General features: G+C 48.6%; 1 protein-coding gene across 3 annotated transcripts; it reads right to left on the bottom strand.

Moving 5' to 3' along the window:
- Positions 1-226: 226 nt before the first annotated feature.
- Positions 227-19,456, bottom strand: LOC122383922 (nuclear pore complex protein Nup85-like). 3 transcript variants are annotated; one of them, XM_043370805.1, is made up of 13 exons: positions 19,438-19,456; positions 15,169-15,259; positions 13,305-13,428; positions 11,510-11,690; positions 11,139-11,272; positions 10,746-10,867; positions 9,751-9,984; positions 9,433-9,551; positions 8,826-9,216; positions 8,382-8,631; positions 8,049-8,148; positions 7,318-7,433; positions 227-400 (listed from the first exon to the last, which is right to left on the bottom strand). In XM_043370805.1, exons 2-13 carry the CDS (start codon positions 15,196-15,198, stop codon positions 300-302), a joined length of 1,902 nt encoding a protein of 633 aa, XP_043226740.1. In that variant the 5' UTR covers positions 15,199-15,259; positions 19,438-19,456; the 3' UTR covers positions 227-299. The 3 variants fall into 3 exon arrangements, with proteins under 3 accessions (XP_043226740.1, XP_043226739.1, XP_043226738.1); XM_043370804.1 differs by lacking the exon at positions 19,438-19,456 and adding an exon at positions 15,546-15,585; XM_043370803.1 differs by lacking the exon at positions 19,438-19,456 and adding an exon at positions 15,381-15,387.
- Positions 19,457-20,538: the final 1,082 nt, after the last annotated feature.

Raw genomic sequence — 20,538 nt, 5'->3', positions numbered from 1 at the left:
GATACTCGAACATTGATACACAAACCCGGCACAATTCGACTGTATCCTATCGACCTTTGTGTGGCTACACTCCCCTAATCTACTGCAACGCTTCCACCCCTACAGCTGCAACATTGGACCATTTCCGGGCAATCAGCGTAAATTGAACCTTACACGGAGGCTACAGCCCACAGCGTGACTGAGTGACTCGAACCGTGTCCGCTCCGCCCGGTAGTAACACGGCCTGTTTTGACAAGACACTGTATTTCTTACAAAGTTGGCAATGTGAGGAAGGGGGGGGGGGCTGGATGCGGCGGTCCTCAGGAGGCAACAGAGTCTTCGGCGATGCTGGCCCGCCATAGGTTATCGGCCAGCGCCTGACGCAGCAGCCGCACCTCCTCTGAGCTCTCATCCAGGTCACCTGTCGGGAGGAGCCAGCCAGCAGATCAGGGGTCGGAGTCTGCAGGCCAGGGGGCGGGGCGGAGCCGGGGGGTCAGGGGCGGAGCCGGGGGGCAGGGAAGGACCCAGGAGGTCAAGGGGACTTACCAGTTGCAGAGGGTCGGGGAGCCCCAGGGCCAGGGCGGAGTCGGAGGGTCAGGGAAGGAGCCAGCGGGTCATGGGCGGAGCCAGCGGGTAGGGGACGGAGGCAGCAGGCCAGGGGCGGAGTCAGCAGGTCAGCGGGAGCAGTCGGCGGGTCAGGGGGCGGAGCCAGCAGGTCAGGGGCGGAGCCAGCAGGTCAAGGGGCAGAAACTAGTGACAGTTACCGATCTAAGCGCACGATGACGAAGTTTTACACCACAACACATCAGTGACCTAAACGAATTATGCCCTGGTCGTCTGTCTTTTCCCTATGGCAATCGCTCCCGAAGTGTGTGTGCACTGCGCAGGCATGTGTGTGTGTGGGGGGGGGGGGTTGCTACGGGGCAAGCAATTAGAGGCGGACGGGCGTACATAAAATGGCTGACTAATTGATTTGCACTCACGAATGTTCAGCGAAAATGGTAATTAGTCAAGGCGGATGTTTTAAAGAAATGAATGTTCCATTAGTTAGAAAAATATTATTTGGTATGATAAATGGCACACGGTCGGTTGTTAGACCGCATGCAAAACGAACGTTCCCGAGGGTAATGGCATGATCCCGAAGGCCCGAAAGCGAGCACAGGACTGACGAGGAAAGTCGGGAAGCAGTCAGCTCCATCAGAGCGCTGCAACCCACGATCACGCGAGTCATTCCCTTTCCTCACAAAGCGCTGGCTGAATTTGCTGCTTGCTGTATGGAACTACGCATTATGCAGGAAGGGGGAGGATGGAATGGTATCCATATTTTAGAGCCGCGGTGACTAGTATGACATTCATGAAAACGAATTCGTTCATGACAATTCGCAAGCTCGTTGAATGTTTGACTTTCCGGAAACAAGAAACGCACGGAATCTAAAATTCAAGCTTTTAAAAGCAAGGTCGGTTCAATCTGTTAATTGGAGGCAGCCTTTACATGGGGGAGGGTTAATATTAATTCATTTCAGCATGTGTACCCGCGCCGGAAAATTGATACACCCAAATGACCACCGGGTCATCAATGCCAGATACCATAGCCATGTGACACATGGAAAAATGGGACAACCGCACTGACGATGCCACTGCTTTATGGGAAGCTAAAAAAGGACCGGGCGAAACACCAAACAATAAAACAATACCATGCGACAAAGAGCGCAGGACAATTACTACCGCGGCCGCCGGGAATGAGGCTGACATTACAGGGCCGCTGGCGTGAGCGGCATTAAATCCAATCGGCCGCTCTTATGACAAATGGCACGCGGCGGCCAGCACGCCGGGCGGCCAGCGCGCCGCTCAAAGCCTGCACCACTATCCGTCTTGTGTCGTGTCCGATGGCCGTGCGACGCTAATGCCACCGCGGTCGGTCCGCCGGCCGGTCACTGCACCGCTTTACGTCACTGTGCCACGTGCTGCGCGGCCGACCGGACGTTGCCACAACAGAGCACAGTTCGCGATGCTACAGACCGTTCGGCTCCTTACAGCCGGCGCCGCACGTAAGCACCCCATGGACAGCACGATGTAAATGACATTTTAGCGGTGTAAGTTGAATCCATCACGCGCAAGGAACGCCGTTAGGTCGTGGCCAAACAGGCAGCGGACGTAGCCGACCGGTCCGTCCCGACGTAACCCGGCTGTTCGCGTCACAAGTCAGGCACGAACTGATGATCACCAGGTGTGGTGAGCTCGTGCCTTTCGCGTGCACAATGGATGTAAATGCCGTCGATGGCTGAAAATTGCTCAAGCGCCGGCTGTATTTTGAGTTCAGGCGCCTTCCGGATGTCAAACGTTTGTCTTTTATCATCAGAAGAGCGCGGGCAGAGTTGGTTGGTATTTGGTGGGTCCGTGGTGTCACGTTGACTCTTTTACCGTGATCTCCGGATCTTCGAATACCCGCTAAACTATGCTATTTGCTAGCTATTAATATGCACGATTTGTGTTAGCCCACCGCCTTTCTCACATTTTGAAGAGGTGGGCGTTCAGACAAAGGGCCACAGCACGAACAGCACGCTTGAAACGAACTCCACAAACGCGCATTAAAGCTGTTTAACATTAAAGGGACCCTCCCACCTTAACATTAGTTTTGAGTTGAGATAGCCAAGTTTGCGGCCAGGCTTAGAAACCACCATTTATCCTGGTCGCAACCCCCGCAGCTTTATGGTGTTCAAGAAATTTCTTCCCTTTACTTGCAGGGTGGGACCAGCGTGGTCCCTATCTCTTAACCATTACGGGAATCTGATGACGTCATCAGGCTTTCGAACGTCCGTTAAATGTTTGACTAAAACGTTTTGTAGCACGCGGTGGTATATGCTGCTTTGCGCGCAACAAATGCTGCACTTTCAAATAAAGTCGCTAGGAACAGCGGAGATCCCAAAAAGTAAACAAAAGTAAAAGTCTAATATCTTGAAAACCGGTGAATATTTTTCGATGAAATTTGGTAGATATTCGTTTTTGCTCTTTCTGAACCGAGCGACATCACTTTCATGCCAATTCATTAACTTTTTTGAAGGTGGGAGGGTCCCTTTAAATGAAATGTCCGCTTAGCTGTTTGTTATACCTACTGCAAGTTTCGCGAATGCGATAGCTCCATTCCGATAGAGAGCTGTCATATCATGAAATAAACATGTTTTCAATGGATATGACCCCCATTTCACACAGGCCATCAGACCTGTTGCATTTGTAACAACGCCCTCGAAACGACATTTTCGCAGTATGATATGCAGTATCATGTTATATAGCATAAGTTGCGTGCTATATTCCGTGCAGTTTCTCCACATTTGGGTACATGTTGTATGCTGTATAACAGCACAGTACTGGCTGTAAAATAGGATGGGGATTGGGGGGACTGGTAAACTAATGACTATTAACATTGCAGCTCCGTAGGGGAAAGTGGGGTAAGACGGTCAGAGTAGGTAAGACGGGCACCCCTTCTGCAGACCAAACCAATAGCGCTACGAGCGAATAAAATTAGGACCAGAATTGCCTTTTCCACTACACACCACCACTGAAGTCTAGTGAATTTGTGTTCAGTCGATAATCTTTTATTTTTATTTCTTCAAAACACTCATTTCATTGAAAACATCCATAATGCATTGTGCAAGCTTTTGTGTGCAGCACTATAGAGTTAAAAACTCGCAATCACTTGTGGCATTCGTTCGTTCATTGGGGTTTACGGGCGCGTCGACTGCGGTGGTCATTTTGCGCCCATAACGCTGTACTGGTAAAGCGGATGTCAACAGAGAACTGACGAGCTGAAGAAGACTAGAACTGCTTGAGATACGTTATACTAGTAAAACGAGTATATCACAGGAAAACTGATGGATTGAAAGTACCTAAGAAAAGATGCTGCCGGATAAAACCCAGGGTGAGTCATCATCCAACAGGTGGCGAATGGTGGTGCCTGGGGCAATGCGGCCGAGGCAGCGTGTCCGGTTTGGTTCGAGGTGCGGGCAACTTAAGAGAATGTGACTGTGAGCGGCACGGCACAATGGCTACATGTTGGTTGATCATCTCCACGGAGGAGATAGCCATGCGTTGCATACGTATGCCCTACCCGTAGTCTGCAGAGGACCACTTAATGGTGTCTTTTGCCTTGAAAGCAGGACTGCCAGGGCTCCAGAGAAGGTTTCACCTTTCGCAGCTTCTCGGATCCATGGAGACGCCACTCTGTCTGCCAGCTAAACGTCGTAAAAGATCGAACGGCTGGGTAAAAATCGCGAGCCGGCAGAGGCAAACGACGGAGGCAGGGGGCCGCGGCCGCGCGTCTTGCGGCCGCGTCGGCAAGCTCGTTGCCTCTTATGCCCACATGGCTCGGTATCCAGCAGAACTGGATGAATTTACCTGCTCGTTCCACCGACGTAAGACGAGATAAAATGTCTTGTACATACTATCGGGTTGTCTGGATTGAAACTCCGTTAAGATAGGAGGCTGCTAAGGGAGTCTGACAAGATCAGATAGCAGGAGCTGTCAGACACCTCGATAAAACACAAAGCCTTCTAATCACTTGTGGTACACTCATATGCCACCAGTGTTCATTTACCGCGGATTTGCTTTATCTGCATCAAATTGTCCACAGAGAGAACACCGTTCCGTGCTTCTATCCTCAGGATACTGAAATCCTTCTCCTCCACGCCGCAACCCCCCTCCGGGCTGGACAGGCAACTTTATCTCATGCGGGCTGCTCCCTTGGAGCGGCACCGCTGCTCCTGAGGGAGCGCACCCCGTAGCCGGGTGCAGTGAGTGCCTTGGGGCTGGGTGGCCTGTCCTTTGGACGGGCTCAGCCCCGGCGACTCACTAGGGTGCCTGCCCAGACCAATGTCTCCCCCTAATTCCTACCATCCTTCCGGCTCTGCAATGGTCTTGTCGACCGAAAGGGCCTAACCCAACAAAACAAACAAAACAAACAAAAACACAGAGAGAAATCGTGCTGAACTCCTGACATTGGGTTTGGGGTAAGACGGGCAACTATGAATCCAATGGGCCTGTAATGCTGAAAATATTCTTGTTGCTGTAGGAGAAAAGAAGCATTTCTAATAAGAATATGTTCGATTCCGATACTCACAGACATGTTAGCAATATTCCTTCGGCACAGTTTATTCTCGAATAATGAATGTGAAAAACGGTTCTACATGGCTTCTGAGCTAGAGCCTATATACGAGCATACGCCTTCTGCACGAATCTCGTATACTGCCATTCCGAAGCACTTGAGAACGACGAGCGACTGTATCGATGCGACTAATCTCGGTCATTTGTTGCGAGCTGTGCTGATCGGTGAAAGAAGCTGGCCGTCTTACCCCATGGGGTGGGGTAAGACGGGTTTTTGCAAGGTTTTGCAAAAATAGCTGCAGTTTATTTGTTAAATCAGGTCTATGTCTCATCTTCTGGCAAATGGAGATAAAATGTCTAAAAAAAAGATTTTCACTCAGTTTCCCGCTTCTATGATGTTTCTAACCGGCCGAAAAATGGCTCCAAAGTTAAGGTGCCCGTCTTACCCCACTTTCCCCTAATGCCTAGTGACAACATCAAAGACTACCATTTATTTGAGTTGAATGAAACAAATCAAATAAATGGTAACATTAATTATTATTTCCATTAACCATCTGTGATGGATCTGCCGGGTGTCAACCATTAGCGATGATAATAAAGAAAAAACTAGCAGCGCGCGCTAAAAATGGCTGAAATGTATAATCTGAAATGTATGAAATGTATAATGAAATGAAATGTATTCGGTAATGCTGCATTGCTGACTACTGTTAACGCCAGACCCCTTGAGACCCTAATTTTTCGCGATTATTTTAAAATGCGTGGAATAATTTCAACCATATTTAGGAAGTAGCTGTTTCAAGACCTGCCGAAACTTTTTCTTCAAATACATTTTGTTGTCACTTAAATATTTGTGGCACTTGTCATTGACTCGTAATGTTAACTGTTTTTCCATCCTGGATAGAGGCTTTCATACGTCATATGACATTAGGCTCCGCCCACCACTGCGGCATTGACCCGTGCCCATCAGCGACCTATGTACAAACGACACCCCTGCCATCTGTAAAGGACTATGAATTTCGCTGACGCTTCACGTGCTATGAATCAATTGCAGCAGACGGTCAAGTAAATGTTAGGTTCTTGTTGACTCTTGTATATAGGACCAAGAGGACCATCACTCCTCAACCTACTACTCACACGTGCTTCGAACAAAAGTTAACGATTCCTAACAAATACGATTTTCGATGTAGGATATCTGTTTGAAATACGAGCGAGTCTTATGATGTGAAGCGAAGGCAATTAACTTATTATTGCGTTGTTCGATGGTTGCATAGCGATGTACGAATCGACAGCTACTTGGTAACATCCGACATCCCATTATCGTATTATCTGCAACGCCATAGGCTTTAAATACAGGTGAATATTTCCTAACCTTATGTCAGTTATATGCCATCTGCTCGTCATTTGCAGCTTATAAAAAATCATTTTATCAGCGAACATATCAGCATTGTACAAGCAATGCGCATTGAGCATTTATGGCTCCTCAGTCATCATGTCGCTCTTTGGGCACTGTCAGCCAAGACGTTACGCACAACTCCGCCGGCTTTCGGCACCGCTCGACCGTCCCTGCTCCCCGCCACAGCGAGAGTGACCGCGCGCCGGCCCGAAACCGCCGCAGGCCAAGACCACAGAGGCGGGGCTTGGCTGTGACGTCATAACGTATCACAGGCTGACTGGTGATAGCCTCTACACACCGGGTGAAAATCTTGCTCGAAATTTAACATTACGAGTCAATGAGAAGTGCCTGAAATATTGAAATGGCGATAAAATATCTTAATTGTAAAAGTTTCGGCAGGTCTTGAAACGGCCATGTCCTGAGCTTGGTTGAAATTCTTTCACGCATTTAAAAATAATCGCGAAAAATTAGGGTCTCAAGGGGTCTGGCGTTAACAGTAGGCGGGCTCAGCAATATCTATGCTACTTCTGCTTGCAACAACTTGGAAAACAAAAACATTCCCTATTCCATTGAATCGTTGTTTGAACCATTCCTCTCACCACTGCACCAGCGTAATGGCGGTAGCTATTTGATCTATAGATATTCACGTTTCAGGTGAACGCAAACCAATCGAAAAGCAAATGTTCCTTCTCCTTACATCCTTGCCTTTTCAGTACGTTGATTGGGCAAAAACGTCCTGACCAAAATTTAGCCAAATCGGCACCCAGTGCTATCTAAAAGGTCCCCAGCCACTCCCAGGAGGTTCCCGTCCGTCCGTCCCCCGGCCACTACCGGGCGTTGTCACTCACCGGACCGCCGGAGCTGCTCCACACACGCCATCAGGTCATAGGTCTGTGCCGTCGAGAAGGCGGGCGGCTGCAGCTCCAGCAGCGGCAGCGCGTCCGTCAGCAGCGTCCTCCAGAAGCTGGCGGCGGAGGACTGCGTTAGCGGCACGGTCGGGTAACCCTGGGCTGAGGCGAGCCGTGCTACGGCGATCGGCACAGACCCGAACCCGGGCGGAGGGCCAACCGTCCCGCGCCGGACGGATACCAGCCCGATCCCAGACTGAGGGCCAACTGTCCCGCGCCGGACGGATACCCACGATTAAGATCCGACCATCGGTAACGGCGAAACGGACACGTAACGGCTCATCTGGTAGCAAACGGTTCCGTACGCTAAGCTATCAGTGTGACGGTAATTAAAAAAAAAAAAACTGTTAGGGTCAGAACTAGAAGCAGAATAACAAATGAACAATTCTTATTTCCCGCTGGCAATTTATGACCTCATAAATGAACTTGATCGGATAGAGCATGAGTGAAATTAACTAGAGCATTGAAAATTGAGTGGTGAATTGAATAGGCGATATTTACTTCACATTACAATAAAACGAGAGCACAACAGGACGTACTCTAAAAAACTTGCGTGTCAATAGGCAGCATAAGTAACTCAGGTGCCGGTCGGGTGGTGCTCCACGGTCATAATACCGAAAGTCCCTAGTCCCCAGCACTTAGTGAGGGCAGGTTATCGCCGAGACACTCACTACTTGGGTGCCAGCTGGGAGGTCATCAGGGTGACGAGTAGGGAGGCGGCCTCCTGCAGACTATCCTCCTCGTACAGCCGGTGGAACTCGCGGTACTTCCCTGCAACCAAAAGGGCCGGTTCAATAGCTGCCGTCGCGCACACCAGCACGAAAGCTTCTGTAAAGGAGCGACCGCGAGCGTTCTATGTTGCTGTGTTCAAAGGCTGGTTGTTTGAATAAATAAACGACTCTAAAGACATCGATAGTGGACGATCCATTACACAGTCGATGTCTAGACCAGCCTACGAGCTACTACAGTCGCATCACAACATCGTCTTCCACATCTCCACTCACCGAGGAACATGAGCCGATCACTCTTGAGCATGCTGGAGCCGAGGTTGTCGACGAAGTCTGCGCTGGCGAAGCGGCCGCTGCTGGTGTACTGTTTGACCAGCGTGTCGGCCAGCTGCGAGGCCAGCGCCGAGCAGTCGGAGCGCAGCGCCCAGGCCAGCGCCGTGCCGAGCTGGCCAGCGGCCATCGCGCGGCGGCCCATCACCTGGGCTACCGAGCTGGCCACCGCGCTGAGGCCGCGGCTCTCCGCCATCTGCGCCGAGCGCGAGGCAGGTCAGACCCGGACAGATATCGGCAGCACACGGCAAAACAGGCGTGGTATAAATGAGCAATGTGTGATAACGGGTGCCATGCCAAGAAACACGGATGGTTAGCATGCATCGTATGAAAGGTAAACAGCCCCACCGCCGTCCTGGACCCGGTTGCCCACCTGACCGTGCGTCGTACCTGAATGATCTTCCTGGCGCGGCGGTCGGTGCGCGGGTCGAGCCGCTCGAGGAGCAGCGCCAGCCGCGCGCGTCCCTGCGCGCCGCACTGGTCCAGGTAGACGGCGCCCAGCTGCCACAGCGAGCGGCTGGCGCACAGCGCGCTGCCGTACTCGACCAGCAGGTGGTGACGCAGCTCGGACAGAAAGCTGGGCCGGCCGGCGCCCGAGATGTCCGGCAGCCGGCACAGCAGGTCGGCCAGGTGCGCCGTCAGCCAGCCGTCCGGCAGCGTGGCCTGCGCCGTCTTCAGCAGCTTGTGGATGTCGCCGTCGAGCGCGGCCTGCAGCATCTGGTCGAGCGCGGAGAGCTGGCTCGGCCCGCCGAACACCTCGATACTGTCCTCGGCCGCGTGCCTGCCGGCAGACGACGACAGTGAGACAGCGTTTAGGAAAAAAGAGAGTTTAAGTGCCCTCCATGTTCAGCTTTGAGAGATGATCGCGAAATGCAACGATCTTTGACGACTAATAGTTTAACAAATCACCACCATCGTCCACCGCCGTAAGGCTTTTCCCCATAGTACAGCCGCCTGCCCAGACAAAGGAAATCTCAGAGCGCTGTGGACCGCTCACCTGAGCTCGAAGATGCCGACCCAGGGCCGCGAGTAGAGTGTGTACGACACCATCAGGTGGTACCAGGAGCCCATCTCCCGGTAGAGGTCCTCGAAGGTCACGGCGTCACCGCAGAGGATCTGTCGGCACGACAGACGGCCGGGTCAGTCGGGCTCGCCTGAGACGGATCGTCGGGAAGGAGGAAGGAGGAAAGCCACACCGCCACTGGGATATATGCTTTCTCTCACCGCAACTACGTAAAGCCTCATGACTCCTCGGCACTGTATATTAACATATTCCCGCTCTTATCCCCTCACGGCCGTCATTCCGCCGACCCACCTTGACGAGCGTCTGCAGCCGGGGACTGTAGCCGAACTCTCCGGACTCGAGGCGCAGCACGCACTGCGCCTGCCAGTGGCGCCAGCGCAGCTCGAAGTCGGCACCCTCGGCCAGCGGAGGCACCTTGCGCAGCAGCTCGTCGGCGCTGACGAACGGGTCCGTACCGAACCCGCTGTGCAGTCGGAGCAGCTTCCGGGCGGCCGCCTGCCGTCCCTGCAGCACCATCCCGTACACCTGCCCGACGGCCATCAGATCAGACCGGGTCAGCTGAGCTCAGATCAGAACAGATCAGCGGCTACCTGCCGTCCCTGCAGCACCATCCCGTACACCTGCCCGACGGCCGTCAGATAAGATCAGCGAGGATCACAATTAGATCAGCGCAGCAAAGAGCAAATCAGATCTGCAGCTCAGCTCAGCGTAGATAAGCTAAGGTCGGCTCAGCGCAGATCATCTTAGAACAGCTCAGTTCATATCAGATCGCGTTGTTCACATTCATTCCAGATAAACAGTACCTATTTATCCATCGCTTACCAGTGTCCCAAAATTTGCCAGTTTGGGTGGGAAATGACTCCAAATCAAAATAATTTTCCGCTCCCACCTCCAACTTTCCACTTTCCAGAGCAATTTTTCACTCTCTATTTTACAAATAAAGAGCATCTGTGGGTACCTTTTACCTCCCTCCATTTTCGATTCAATTATCTTATAAAGCAACTCCCACATCCTTCAACATTCACAAATACATTGTTGATCCCTGTTTTCCGCTCTTTTTTGTGCCTTTCTGATTGGGATTTTTCCACTCTCAGCCCTCTTTCTAGTGACGAATATTCCCCTCCGACACCCAAGCTGAAATATAATTTTGGGACGCTGGCTTACCACCATCAGTCTATCCACCGTATTTAACAACCATAATTGTCGGGAACTTGACATACACCAGAAATGATACGCAAGCAGTAAACCAGTAGTATTTCAGCTGTCTTATTCAACTATTCACTCACCGTATTCCAGTAGTCGGGGTGTTTCTCGGGAATTTCGGCCTCGGTGACGGCCGCCGCCGACTTGTCGAACTGTGTGGCGTGCTGTCGCACCCAGTCGAGCAGTTGACCCAGCACCACGCCTCCTGCCGATGGTCAGCGCAGTGCCGGTCGGCCGAGCATGCAACACAGTCCGAACATCACAACCGTTACGAAATGTACGGTCCTTGTTAGGAGCTGCGTCTAGCCAGCTTCCCGCCGGGAGTTCAGTATTTCACACTCTACAGTGAGTTCGTCGACCAGCCTAAGAAGTAGTTGTAGCCGGACACCGAGTACCGGGAATCACGCTAAGCGCTACGCCGCGCTTGGACCAGGATTGTTTTACTAATAGCTCGGACGTCCGGCGGACGCACCCACCTCGCTTCTGGTCGACGAGCACGATCTCGGAGAGGTTCCACACCATTTCCATGCTGTTGAGGAGCTGCCGGTGCGTATCGGCGTCCTCCTCGTCTGAGGCAGTCACTGTCTCCATACTGGCGCGGAGACACGACCTGACGGCGGGGGAAGGGAGGGATCAACATCCACGGTCTGATGGCAGCCCCGACACCGCAGTCATGGCAGTGAAATAGCTATACAAATACAACCACTGGCACTGACAGCGGCGGCGACAAAACACGACTTAGGCGTATTTATTCAAAATAATACTTAACAGACGTGGCTGCCGCTGGTCGCCTGCCACTGGTAGCAGCAACTGGCCGGGGGTAGACTCACGGCTCACGCCGACTCACCGGTATCGTCTGCTGAGTTTGAGCAGGCTGAGTCGGAGCGCGGCCTCTCCCTGGCCGGCGTCACAGCTCTGCAGGTCGCTGAACACGCCGGCCGACTCGCTGGCCAACTGACGCCACCAGCCGGGCCACTCGCTCGGCGACCAGAACACCTCGCGGACACCGCCCCCCGCCTGTGCGCCGCCTGAAACGGACGTCCGTCAGCACACTGCCGCCACCACAGACCACACACCTGCCATCGGCCCGCCGCCGGAAACCATCTGCAGTCCGCGGCCGACCGCAGACACCACAGACGGCACACCCAGCGCACAACACAAACCCAACGCCGGCCCGCTCACGAAACTGCCGGGCACTCAGCACACTGCAGACACGCACCCACTGCCGCCCCACAACATTTAACCCTCGCCCGCACATGGGGGGTTGCCACCCCCCCCCCCCCCCCCCCAGGTAGTCTCTGCTCTGCACTCAACATTTTTAGAGCTAGAAGGCTGATGTTTCGTATAGCTGCTCCTCTATCCTTTCTTGATGTCCACTGAAAATTTCAAGTTTCTGTGATTTTTGGTTTCGGAGATATGACCTTGTTTTTCAGGTCATGTCATGACCCAAATGGCCAATTCTCAACATCTTGCGTTTGCCATGGGCCTTGTGAGCTTTTGACACCCTGATTTCGGCCTTTTTTGCCAGTCTTACCTCCCACCTATCATGGAACATGTTGTTCGACGATGTACAGGGGTCAAGGTCAGGGTCAAGGTCAACCTAGGTCATCTAAGATAATTGCGTTTTAGGCAAGCTGAATTTACTTTTTGTGAAGTTTTTTGACTGCATTTTTGGTAAAAGCTTCTCAGATCATGATTTCATGTAATATGAACCCAAAAACAATCGGTGCACACATCAGCATACACACAGACACACACAGACATACAAACCCATATAATTGACCTTGACCTAACTTGACCTGAAATGACCTCAGCAGCAAAATTCTGGTCGGGTAGTGTGACAAAGAGATTCTAGCTGGCTTGGCACCAGAAAACAGCATCGTCATCGGTATTTGATAAGCAGCGCACTTGATATCCAACGGTGACCCAAAACAGCAACATTTTTTAGTTTGACCTGACCTGGAAGGTCAATGACTGACCTGAGAAGGTAAAACTGGGTATCATAGGATTCGTCTCTTCCCAAAGAATCTTTTGGTCTTTACCGCTAAGCTCTATCCCCAACAGGAACGAAATGGCGCGGGGGGGGGGTGGCACCCCCCCCCCCCCCATGTGCGTTCTAGGATGGGAAAATGGCAAAACAGCAATGGCACAGTTCACAACAAAAAGGAAGAGAAAGTCCAAAAATCACCCACGCTTAAAGTTGAAATAAACTTTAAAGTTCAGGAAATCATTTGTGAAAACCCATTCAAAAGCATAAGCTCTCTCTCTCTCTCTCACACAAAAATCATGTGTGCAAAAATGAGTGTGACTGATGCTAGTGAGAGCTTCTATGTTTGAACAGACACATCACATTTCCTGATATCTGAAATAGTCTGTGCCTAGGCTAAGATCCTCAGTCATCACTATTGGAGCAGCCATAATTGCACATCAAATACATATCTGTTCTACCACTTGGCATTACTGGAGCAACCATTTAAGGTGGGATGCTAGAATGGGCTACCTTAAATGACATTTTAAAAAGAAATAATGTCATAACTAGTAACTACCTAACAGGCTTCCAACATGAGCGAAAATAGGAAAATTTGGATTATATGTATTTTACAAGCCTGATTAATGCGGCAAGTTTTCCCTCCTGACATTACCTGGCTGTCCAGAGTCAGTGTCCTTAGCTCCAAAGTCAACAGCATGCAGAACAACGTTGTTCTGACAGCCATGACTGAAATTGATGTTTAGACGCTGGTGGGTAGGCATCGGCAGGCTGACCATCTGAAAAGAATAGTGGTGAATGAATGTCATACCTACATGGTGAAATAATTTTATATTAAAAGTTTAGTTTGTACAATTTTTTAAACAAAATGTTTTAGTCTGCATCTAAAACAGTTGTGATGGAATTGCCTTTTAGTTCATGGTTCCTTCTGGTGGGTGCGGGGTTGAACCCTGAAATTGAAATGTGATTAAAAAATTGTATGCAACTGCTAATAGTACTCTGTCAGGCATCAACTAAGTGCTCAGATACAGGGAGAGGTCCTCATTCCTTGCTCTTTGAAAAATGCAAGGGGGTTTATAGTAATAAGTTAAATTTGTCAAATGTTCTTAAGGGTCCATCACCTTTTGCAACAGTATCAGTCGGGCGCACTGTGGTATCTCCGATTCATTTATGGAGACGTTTCTATTATTGGAAACGTTTCCAATTTTGACTACTCTTCTGTTCCAAAAATGGAAACGCTCGTTCCATAAATAGAAACGCTAACATCTCCGCACATATTTTCTTGCCAAGGGTGGCTGGATTTGATGTATAACCACTGTTTTGCGTAAAACAAGCACAGATACACCAAAAGCACTTGTCTTCTTGCATGGAAAGCTGTCGTATGCATTCAAATTCACCACTTTAAAATGCTCCTGAATCGTATCCATTTATGGAGACTTAGTTTCCAAAAATGGAAACGCTGATGTTCCAAAAATAGAAACGCTGAAGTTCAAATGTGTGCAAACTTAGCTTAAATGTGTTTTTAAAATTAACATGCAACTAAAAATTTGATGTTTTGGGACTGGTATAGCATCTCGGCTCTTGGCAGTTACCTTAGACGTCAGGTTCGATAATAATACATTACGCGCCACAACTTTAGGACATTCAAAAGTCAACTAAAACTAAGGTTTCCCAGAAACTACTGGACAAATGTGGTCCGAAGTGGGCAATACATAAAGCGTAGATATCATTTCAATATATAAAATTGATATCAATGTTACACATGAGCTAGAATGAATAAATTCATCGTCAGACTACGACGGTATTTGGTGTGACGACGGTGCAGAACTTATTTCCATCCTGCTTTTTACGTATTTGCACGGAGATTTACGTTGATCTGAGCCTACAATCATATTCAGCACATTTGAAATATCATAAAATGCCCACTAAAGTCTCCAAATAGGGCTTTGCAACAACTTTCATGCGATTTAATCAAAGATTGACGACCACCGGGCCACTGGTACACCGGAAAATGCAGCGTGAAAATGAATGAAAAACTGAAGTTCCCGGTGATGTGGTTGTTCCAATCAATGGGCCAGTCCTTCAGTAGTCTGTTAAAAACGTTATTTTTTGTTCAAAACATTCATAAATGTTATTATTTTCGATTGAAAAAACGTGTGAATTTTTTATCACGTCAACATGTTATAAGCATCGCCTCGTTCGTCAACTTTCGGTTTTCTGATAGGAAAGTCGGAGAACAGGAACATAAACTAGAATGCTGGCTGTCGATTGGTGGCATCCTGCGCATGCCAAATTGCACCAATCAATGCCCAGTTTGCTTTAAAGGTAGCGATGCACACAGCGTCTCCATTTATGGAACAAACCATTTCTATTTTTGGAAACGGCGTATCCATTTTTGGAACATTGTTCCAAAAATGGAAACGTTTCCATAAATGGATCGGAAATACCACAGTGTGCCCGACTGGTATGTTTCAACAAATCATAAGCCCTCATTTTTAAAGCAATCACAATGGACTTACAACATCACATCGAGTTGTGTCATCTTCCATACTAAATTGTACTGGAACTACTTGGGTATACCTTGCTATTATTAAGTTCTTTGTTGCTGTCCTGTAAAAATTGGGTGAAAATGACATGCCATCAGATCTAATGCCTAAGAATTGAACAAATAGATAGTTAGGTTGAGGGACACATAAGTGGATAACTCACAACAACCCGCACAACTCAGTACATTGGGAGTCCCAGCAACACCATATTTATTTGATTATAACAAAAAGCTTAAATTATTATGACATTTCACATTGCCTGTGCCTGTTCTGCGCACGTCTGGCGCAGCTAACAGCTTAAAGGGACAGTATCACCATTTTGATGAAATTTGACATTGGATAGGCCCCACCTTTCTGGTCCGGGAACTGAAGACCGATCCTGGAAGCTCCGCACCGTTATCCCGCTATCGCCGCTCAAAGTACGAAAGGTGTACCACACTTTGAATCGTACTTCACTATCTTCACTGTTTAAATGTTTGCGCCGTTTTGAATTGACCGCCAGTAATAAAACTTTTACCCTGGTCATTTCATCAAATTTTATAAAGCCAAAACGTTTTTCGCACTTATTCATCACCGTTAAATTCATTAAATAGTCGTAGGCAATTTCCGCTGTTTCCTTCGGATTCTAGCGGCTCAACAAAGGAATTCCTCCAGCTTGAATCACAATATCCCTCCAATGTATGACGTTTATCACGTGATTGTCACGTGATATTTTCTCCCATTGTCAATTGTCACGTCCAATTGTCACTCTCTCCAATTGTCACGTTATATTTTTATAGGCAATACCTAAGGCTACCTCTCCCGAAGGACAACTCCAAGGCCCTAAAACATAAGGTTGGACGAAGTTTTCTACCAAAAATGTACTAGAATAGCGTACGAGTCAAAGCTATTTCCGTTGTTTCTTTACAAATATGTCGCAAACAAGCTTTTTCTGTAATAAATCATTATTTCGAAGTTAAGCAACCAGTTACTATAAATTCGATAAGCAAACACTTATTTTTTATATAAAAGCCTAGCTCTAGTCCAACTCTAGTCCAACTCTAGTTGAATAATCAAGTAGCTACTAAATTTTCCAGATGCGACACATATTGCGCACTTCAGACAAATGCGTTGCTAAGGCGTTGCTAAGGACTCTTTCGCATGTTTTGCTGCGTGGTTTGTTTTTGTTATGAAGTGAGGGAAGTGAGATGGACAGGCTGTTTGATATTTTTTCTGGTTTTCTAGGACCGTCGCAATTATTTAACCCGCGCCCGGCTGGGGGTCCTGGATTTCCACGCCCTGCTGGGGGGGGGTGTTTGAACACCCCCCCTTCTAACTCGGCTCCTGGGCCACGTAGCGATACGCGGAAGGCGGCGTTCGAAAGAGCGTCAAAAATAATGAGGAAATCACTTCGGTCAATTTTTTGGTCAGGTCAAAGGTCAGGTCACCAGAGGTCATTGAAGGCAAATTTTCGCCGATTTCCAGGTCGAATGTCGAAAATTTCCAAGAAGCCAACGCATAGCTCGGGAACCAATAGAGCTACAGCGCCGCGGAAAAGCGCATTCGATAGCCCTATTAACGCCCTTTCTGAGTAATTTTCTCAGATTTGACCTAACGTCAACGGTTTTGCCTGCAGGGGGCAAAAACTGCAAAAATAGCCGATTTTTTCGGAAACAGTTTTTCTGCAATAACTTTTGACCCAAGCATTGTACGAGCTTACTTTTACCGGCATCGTGTTCCTCTCGTCAAGACGCATCGAACGAACTATAATTTGACCTTGAAAGGTCAACTTGAAAATTTGACCTCAGGTCAAGGTCATGACCTGACCGGAAAGGGTCATGTTGCATATCAGTCGATCCGTATCGTCGAGCTGAACACATCTAAGGCGTTTTCATCGCTCTAGCATGCCTCTATCAAAAGTTATTTGCGAAAAACTGTTAGATACCTTTCGTGACCTAAGATGACCTCAGGGCATAAACAGGGGTCACAGACACCATTTTCATGTTCAGTGTGTCTAAACCACTTGTAATTCAGTGTTTGGGAGTGTTTATAATGTCTTTCGTCCAAAACAGGCGCATTTCAATTTTCTCCCATTGACTTATAATGGTGAGGTCGCAAAATTGACCTGACCTTAGGTCATCGATATCAAAATTCTGAGATATACATTTTGTACATGCTAATGCTCTTAGCAATCGCTGAAAGTTTCAAAGCGATCGGTCACTCGGTGTAGCTATGACAGACATTGAAACTTTTTATGAGGTGAGGTCACTTCGAGTGACCTGGTGACCTGACCTTGAATGACCTTGGTCTGAAATTTTCACAACATGTGTAGAATTGATGTATGATAAGGTGTACCAAAAACGGCGGCGCTCCGCGCCGCCGTTTTTGAGATATTCGCGAAAAACCACAGGGGGGGGGGTGTTCAAACACCCCCCCCCAGCAGGGCGCGGGTTAACTTGACATACTTTTCTTGCTTTTTTATCCGAGGCTTTTTCAATAATTGGTAGATTCTATCGTGGAAATAAAAGGGCCAGCAGGCCACAGGGGTAAATGCAAGTCGACTGATAGTGAAATAAAAGGTAGAAGTGTGTTCCATTGTAAATTTAATGTGATATGATGGAACCTGAAGCAACAGGATCAGACGCAAGAACATAGGGCCTTGGGCCTTGGCAAGAACCACCAATAAAGAGCCCAGAACCAGCAAGCGCCATGCCATCAAGAGCAGCCATGATAACGTTTGATTAGCTTTCAGAAAACCTTGGAACTATACGCCAGACGGTGAGCAATCAAGAGATCTTACAAGACCAGTAGTTACTTGAAAATGAGAGCCGCCAGGAAAATCAGCAGATTCTTCAATGGCAGCACATTTCAACATATCTAGCAATGATTTGCAAGCGAGGTGGCTATCATTGTGTTTTGTGTCTGTATCCCTAACTGCTCAAAAATATTTGTCAATAAATAAACAAACAAATAATGTGTCTTTTTCTACTGAAAGTAAGTCCTCCAAGTGGCAAGGGATGAATAATAGCAGGTACCTAATTAATTGCCATCTATTCATTCAATTCATAAATCATAGGCAATTCAGGGCATCGATCGGCAGCGCCCTTACTGCATGGTACTGCGGATCGTCCATGGGTTTCTTGATGACTCCGACTCTGACTCAGACTTTCAAAAATCAACTCTGACTTTGATTTCAAATGGCGGCTCTGACCGACTCCGACTCCACAGCCCTAGCAGGTCTGCAGAGGCAATGGATTTTTGGTGACTCCGACTCCGACTCTGGCTTTCAAAATCGACTCTGACTCTGACTCTGGTCAGAACTGTCGACTCCGACCGACTACAACTCCGACTACGGAACCCTGAAAGGTCTGGGGAGGGGATCGAATTTCGATGACTGACTCAGACTCCAGCTTTCAAAATCGACTCTGACTCCGACTCGACGACTCAGGTCAGAACTGTCAACTCCGACCGACTTCATGACTCCGACTCCGGAGCCCTACTGGCAGCTATCACGCCAGGGAGCTGCAAATCATATGTTCCGTGGCGGTTTATGGCATTAAAGTCGATAATGCGGCTGAATCGCACTATGAAACACCCTTATTGGCTGCAAGAACCACGAAAGTTAGCGCATCACCACTGGAAAACGAGACAAGATATCGATTAATTGGCCCTGGATTTGGATAAATAACATGTTGATGATCATATTAGCACACATTTACATTATCATCTATCTCAAGGTTGCCCTCCAGGCGGCTCTAAACTATGGCAATTTCCCTATCTTCAACATGTAAATGCCCTCGGGCGTCCTCGTGGTGACGTAGGCATGGGAGTGCCAGGTTGGTAGGAACTAGACTTCGACGCCCCCTGGACAACTCAATCAGAAGAACGACCGCGTAAGCGTAGCGTCAATAATGTATTATCTGCGCCAGTTCTGTAGTAATTTTGCATGCTTCCAAACTGGCGGCCATGCTTGTATAGTGGTGGTTCGCTCATGAAAATGAATCATGAAAATGAAATGTGGTTGCAATATTTTTCACCGAGTTCGGTCCTCAAACTATGTTTTTCTGATTCAGAAAAATAAGAAATGCTAGTAAAAAAAAAATCAGCTCCATACATGGATTTTTTTTTCGATGATACTGTCCCTTTAAGCTACCAGCCATCTTCTAGCATTTCCAAACGAGTTTACACCACAATCTAAGGAGAAATTAATGCAAGCTAGCAGAATATCTATGATTCACGCAGAAAATCTCCTTATTTACACACTAAAACCAAAAGCACGATTCGGGTCAACTTAGGGCCTTGGGTCAACTCATTCGCGTACGTTTCATTCAGTGTTGTGTATTTCAAGATACCTATAAGAAACGTGTATTTCGCGGCCCGCCGTGTTCGAAACGCAAGATCGTAGCAACTGCGCCATTTATGGCATATAATCAAGTCTTAATTCACAAGCTCAAGTGCTGCTCCACAGGAACCGAAGGTTAGATCACCAGTCGCTAGATGACAGGACCAGTCAACGCCTGTAAGCACACTGTACCGCAATACACCACATAAGTAGATACCTGATGGGCATCGCCTGATGATATGCACGGTATATAGAGAACTTATGCGGGTGCGTGCAAACGGCAGCGGGCAACCGTTGAGACAGTCTTGGTCGAAACCAGATTTGGACAATTTCAGCCAGTATCCACTTTGATCTGGTTTTATTTCATTGTTCAAACTGACTGGCTTGCACTTATAACTTACCAGTAAAACGCCTTTTAGGCGAAGAACGAGCGAGCGAGATAGTGAGCCCTGCACGTGCGGAAGGGCGAGAGGGTACTTCCAACGGGCTTGCGCAAAGCACCCTTCTAACCGGTCGCTAGCGGTGTACCAAATTTGAACGCAATCGGCCCAGCCGTTCCTGAGATCTGCAAGCGGCATTCTGCACGTGCGCACGTGCGAACAGGGTCCAAACTGACTTTTGCACGGCACCCTATTAACTGGTCCCCAACCGTGTACCAAATTTGAGCGCAATCGGCCCAGCCGTTCTCGAGATCTGGAAGCCCCCCTGCACGTGCGCACGTGCAGTAGCACCTTAACCCTATTCCTGGCGGGCTCCGCCGGGACAAGAAACTGGCGGGGGGGGGCCGATTCGGCCCCCCCCCTGAGATCTCGAGAACGAAGCAAGATAGCGACAAGCGGTAAACGGCATCGGATACGCATGGACAAGGTCTACAATTTTTACTAAGGTCATTTTCAGGTCAGGTCAAAGATGACGTCACAGGGGTCGAAAAAGTCAAAATGGCGGCGCTAGATATGGAGAGAGTTTTTTCTCGAATAACTTTCGAATTAGTCAAGATAGGAACAAACTAAGGGCATCATCGT

This window comes from Amphibalanus amphitrite, unplaced genomic scaffold (genome assembly GCF_019059575.1).
Source record: "Amphibalanus amphitrite isolate SeventyFive unplaced genomic scaffold, NRLGWU_Aamphi_draft 000176F_arrow, whole genome shotgun sequence".
In the NCBI taxonomy this organism is placed as follows: Eukaryota; Metazoa; Arthropoda; class Thecostraca; order Balanomorpha; family Balanidae; genus Amphibalanus; species Amphibalanus amphitrite.
Note: the sequence above shows the minus strand (reverse complement) of the source record. Positions and strands in the feature narration are given on the sequence as shown.

Coding starts and splice junctions, on each gene's coding strand:
- LOC122383922 (XM_043370803.1), bottom strand. Junction 7,434..8,048: donor TCCCAGCTGGCACCCAAGTA/GTGAGTGTCTCG, acceptor CTCCGCCGCCAG/CTTCTGGAGGACGCTGCTGA. Junction 401..7,317: donor GGAGCAGCTCCGGCGGTCCG/GTGAGTGACAAC, acceptor TCCTCCCGACAG/GTGACCTGGATGAGAGCTCA.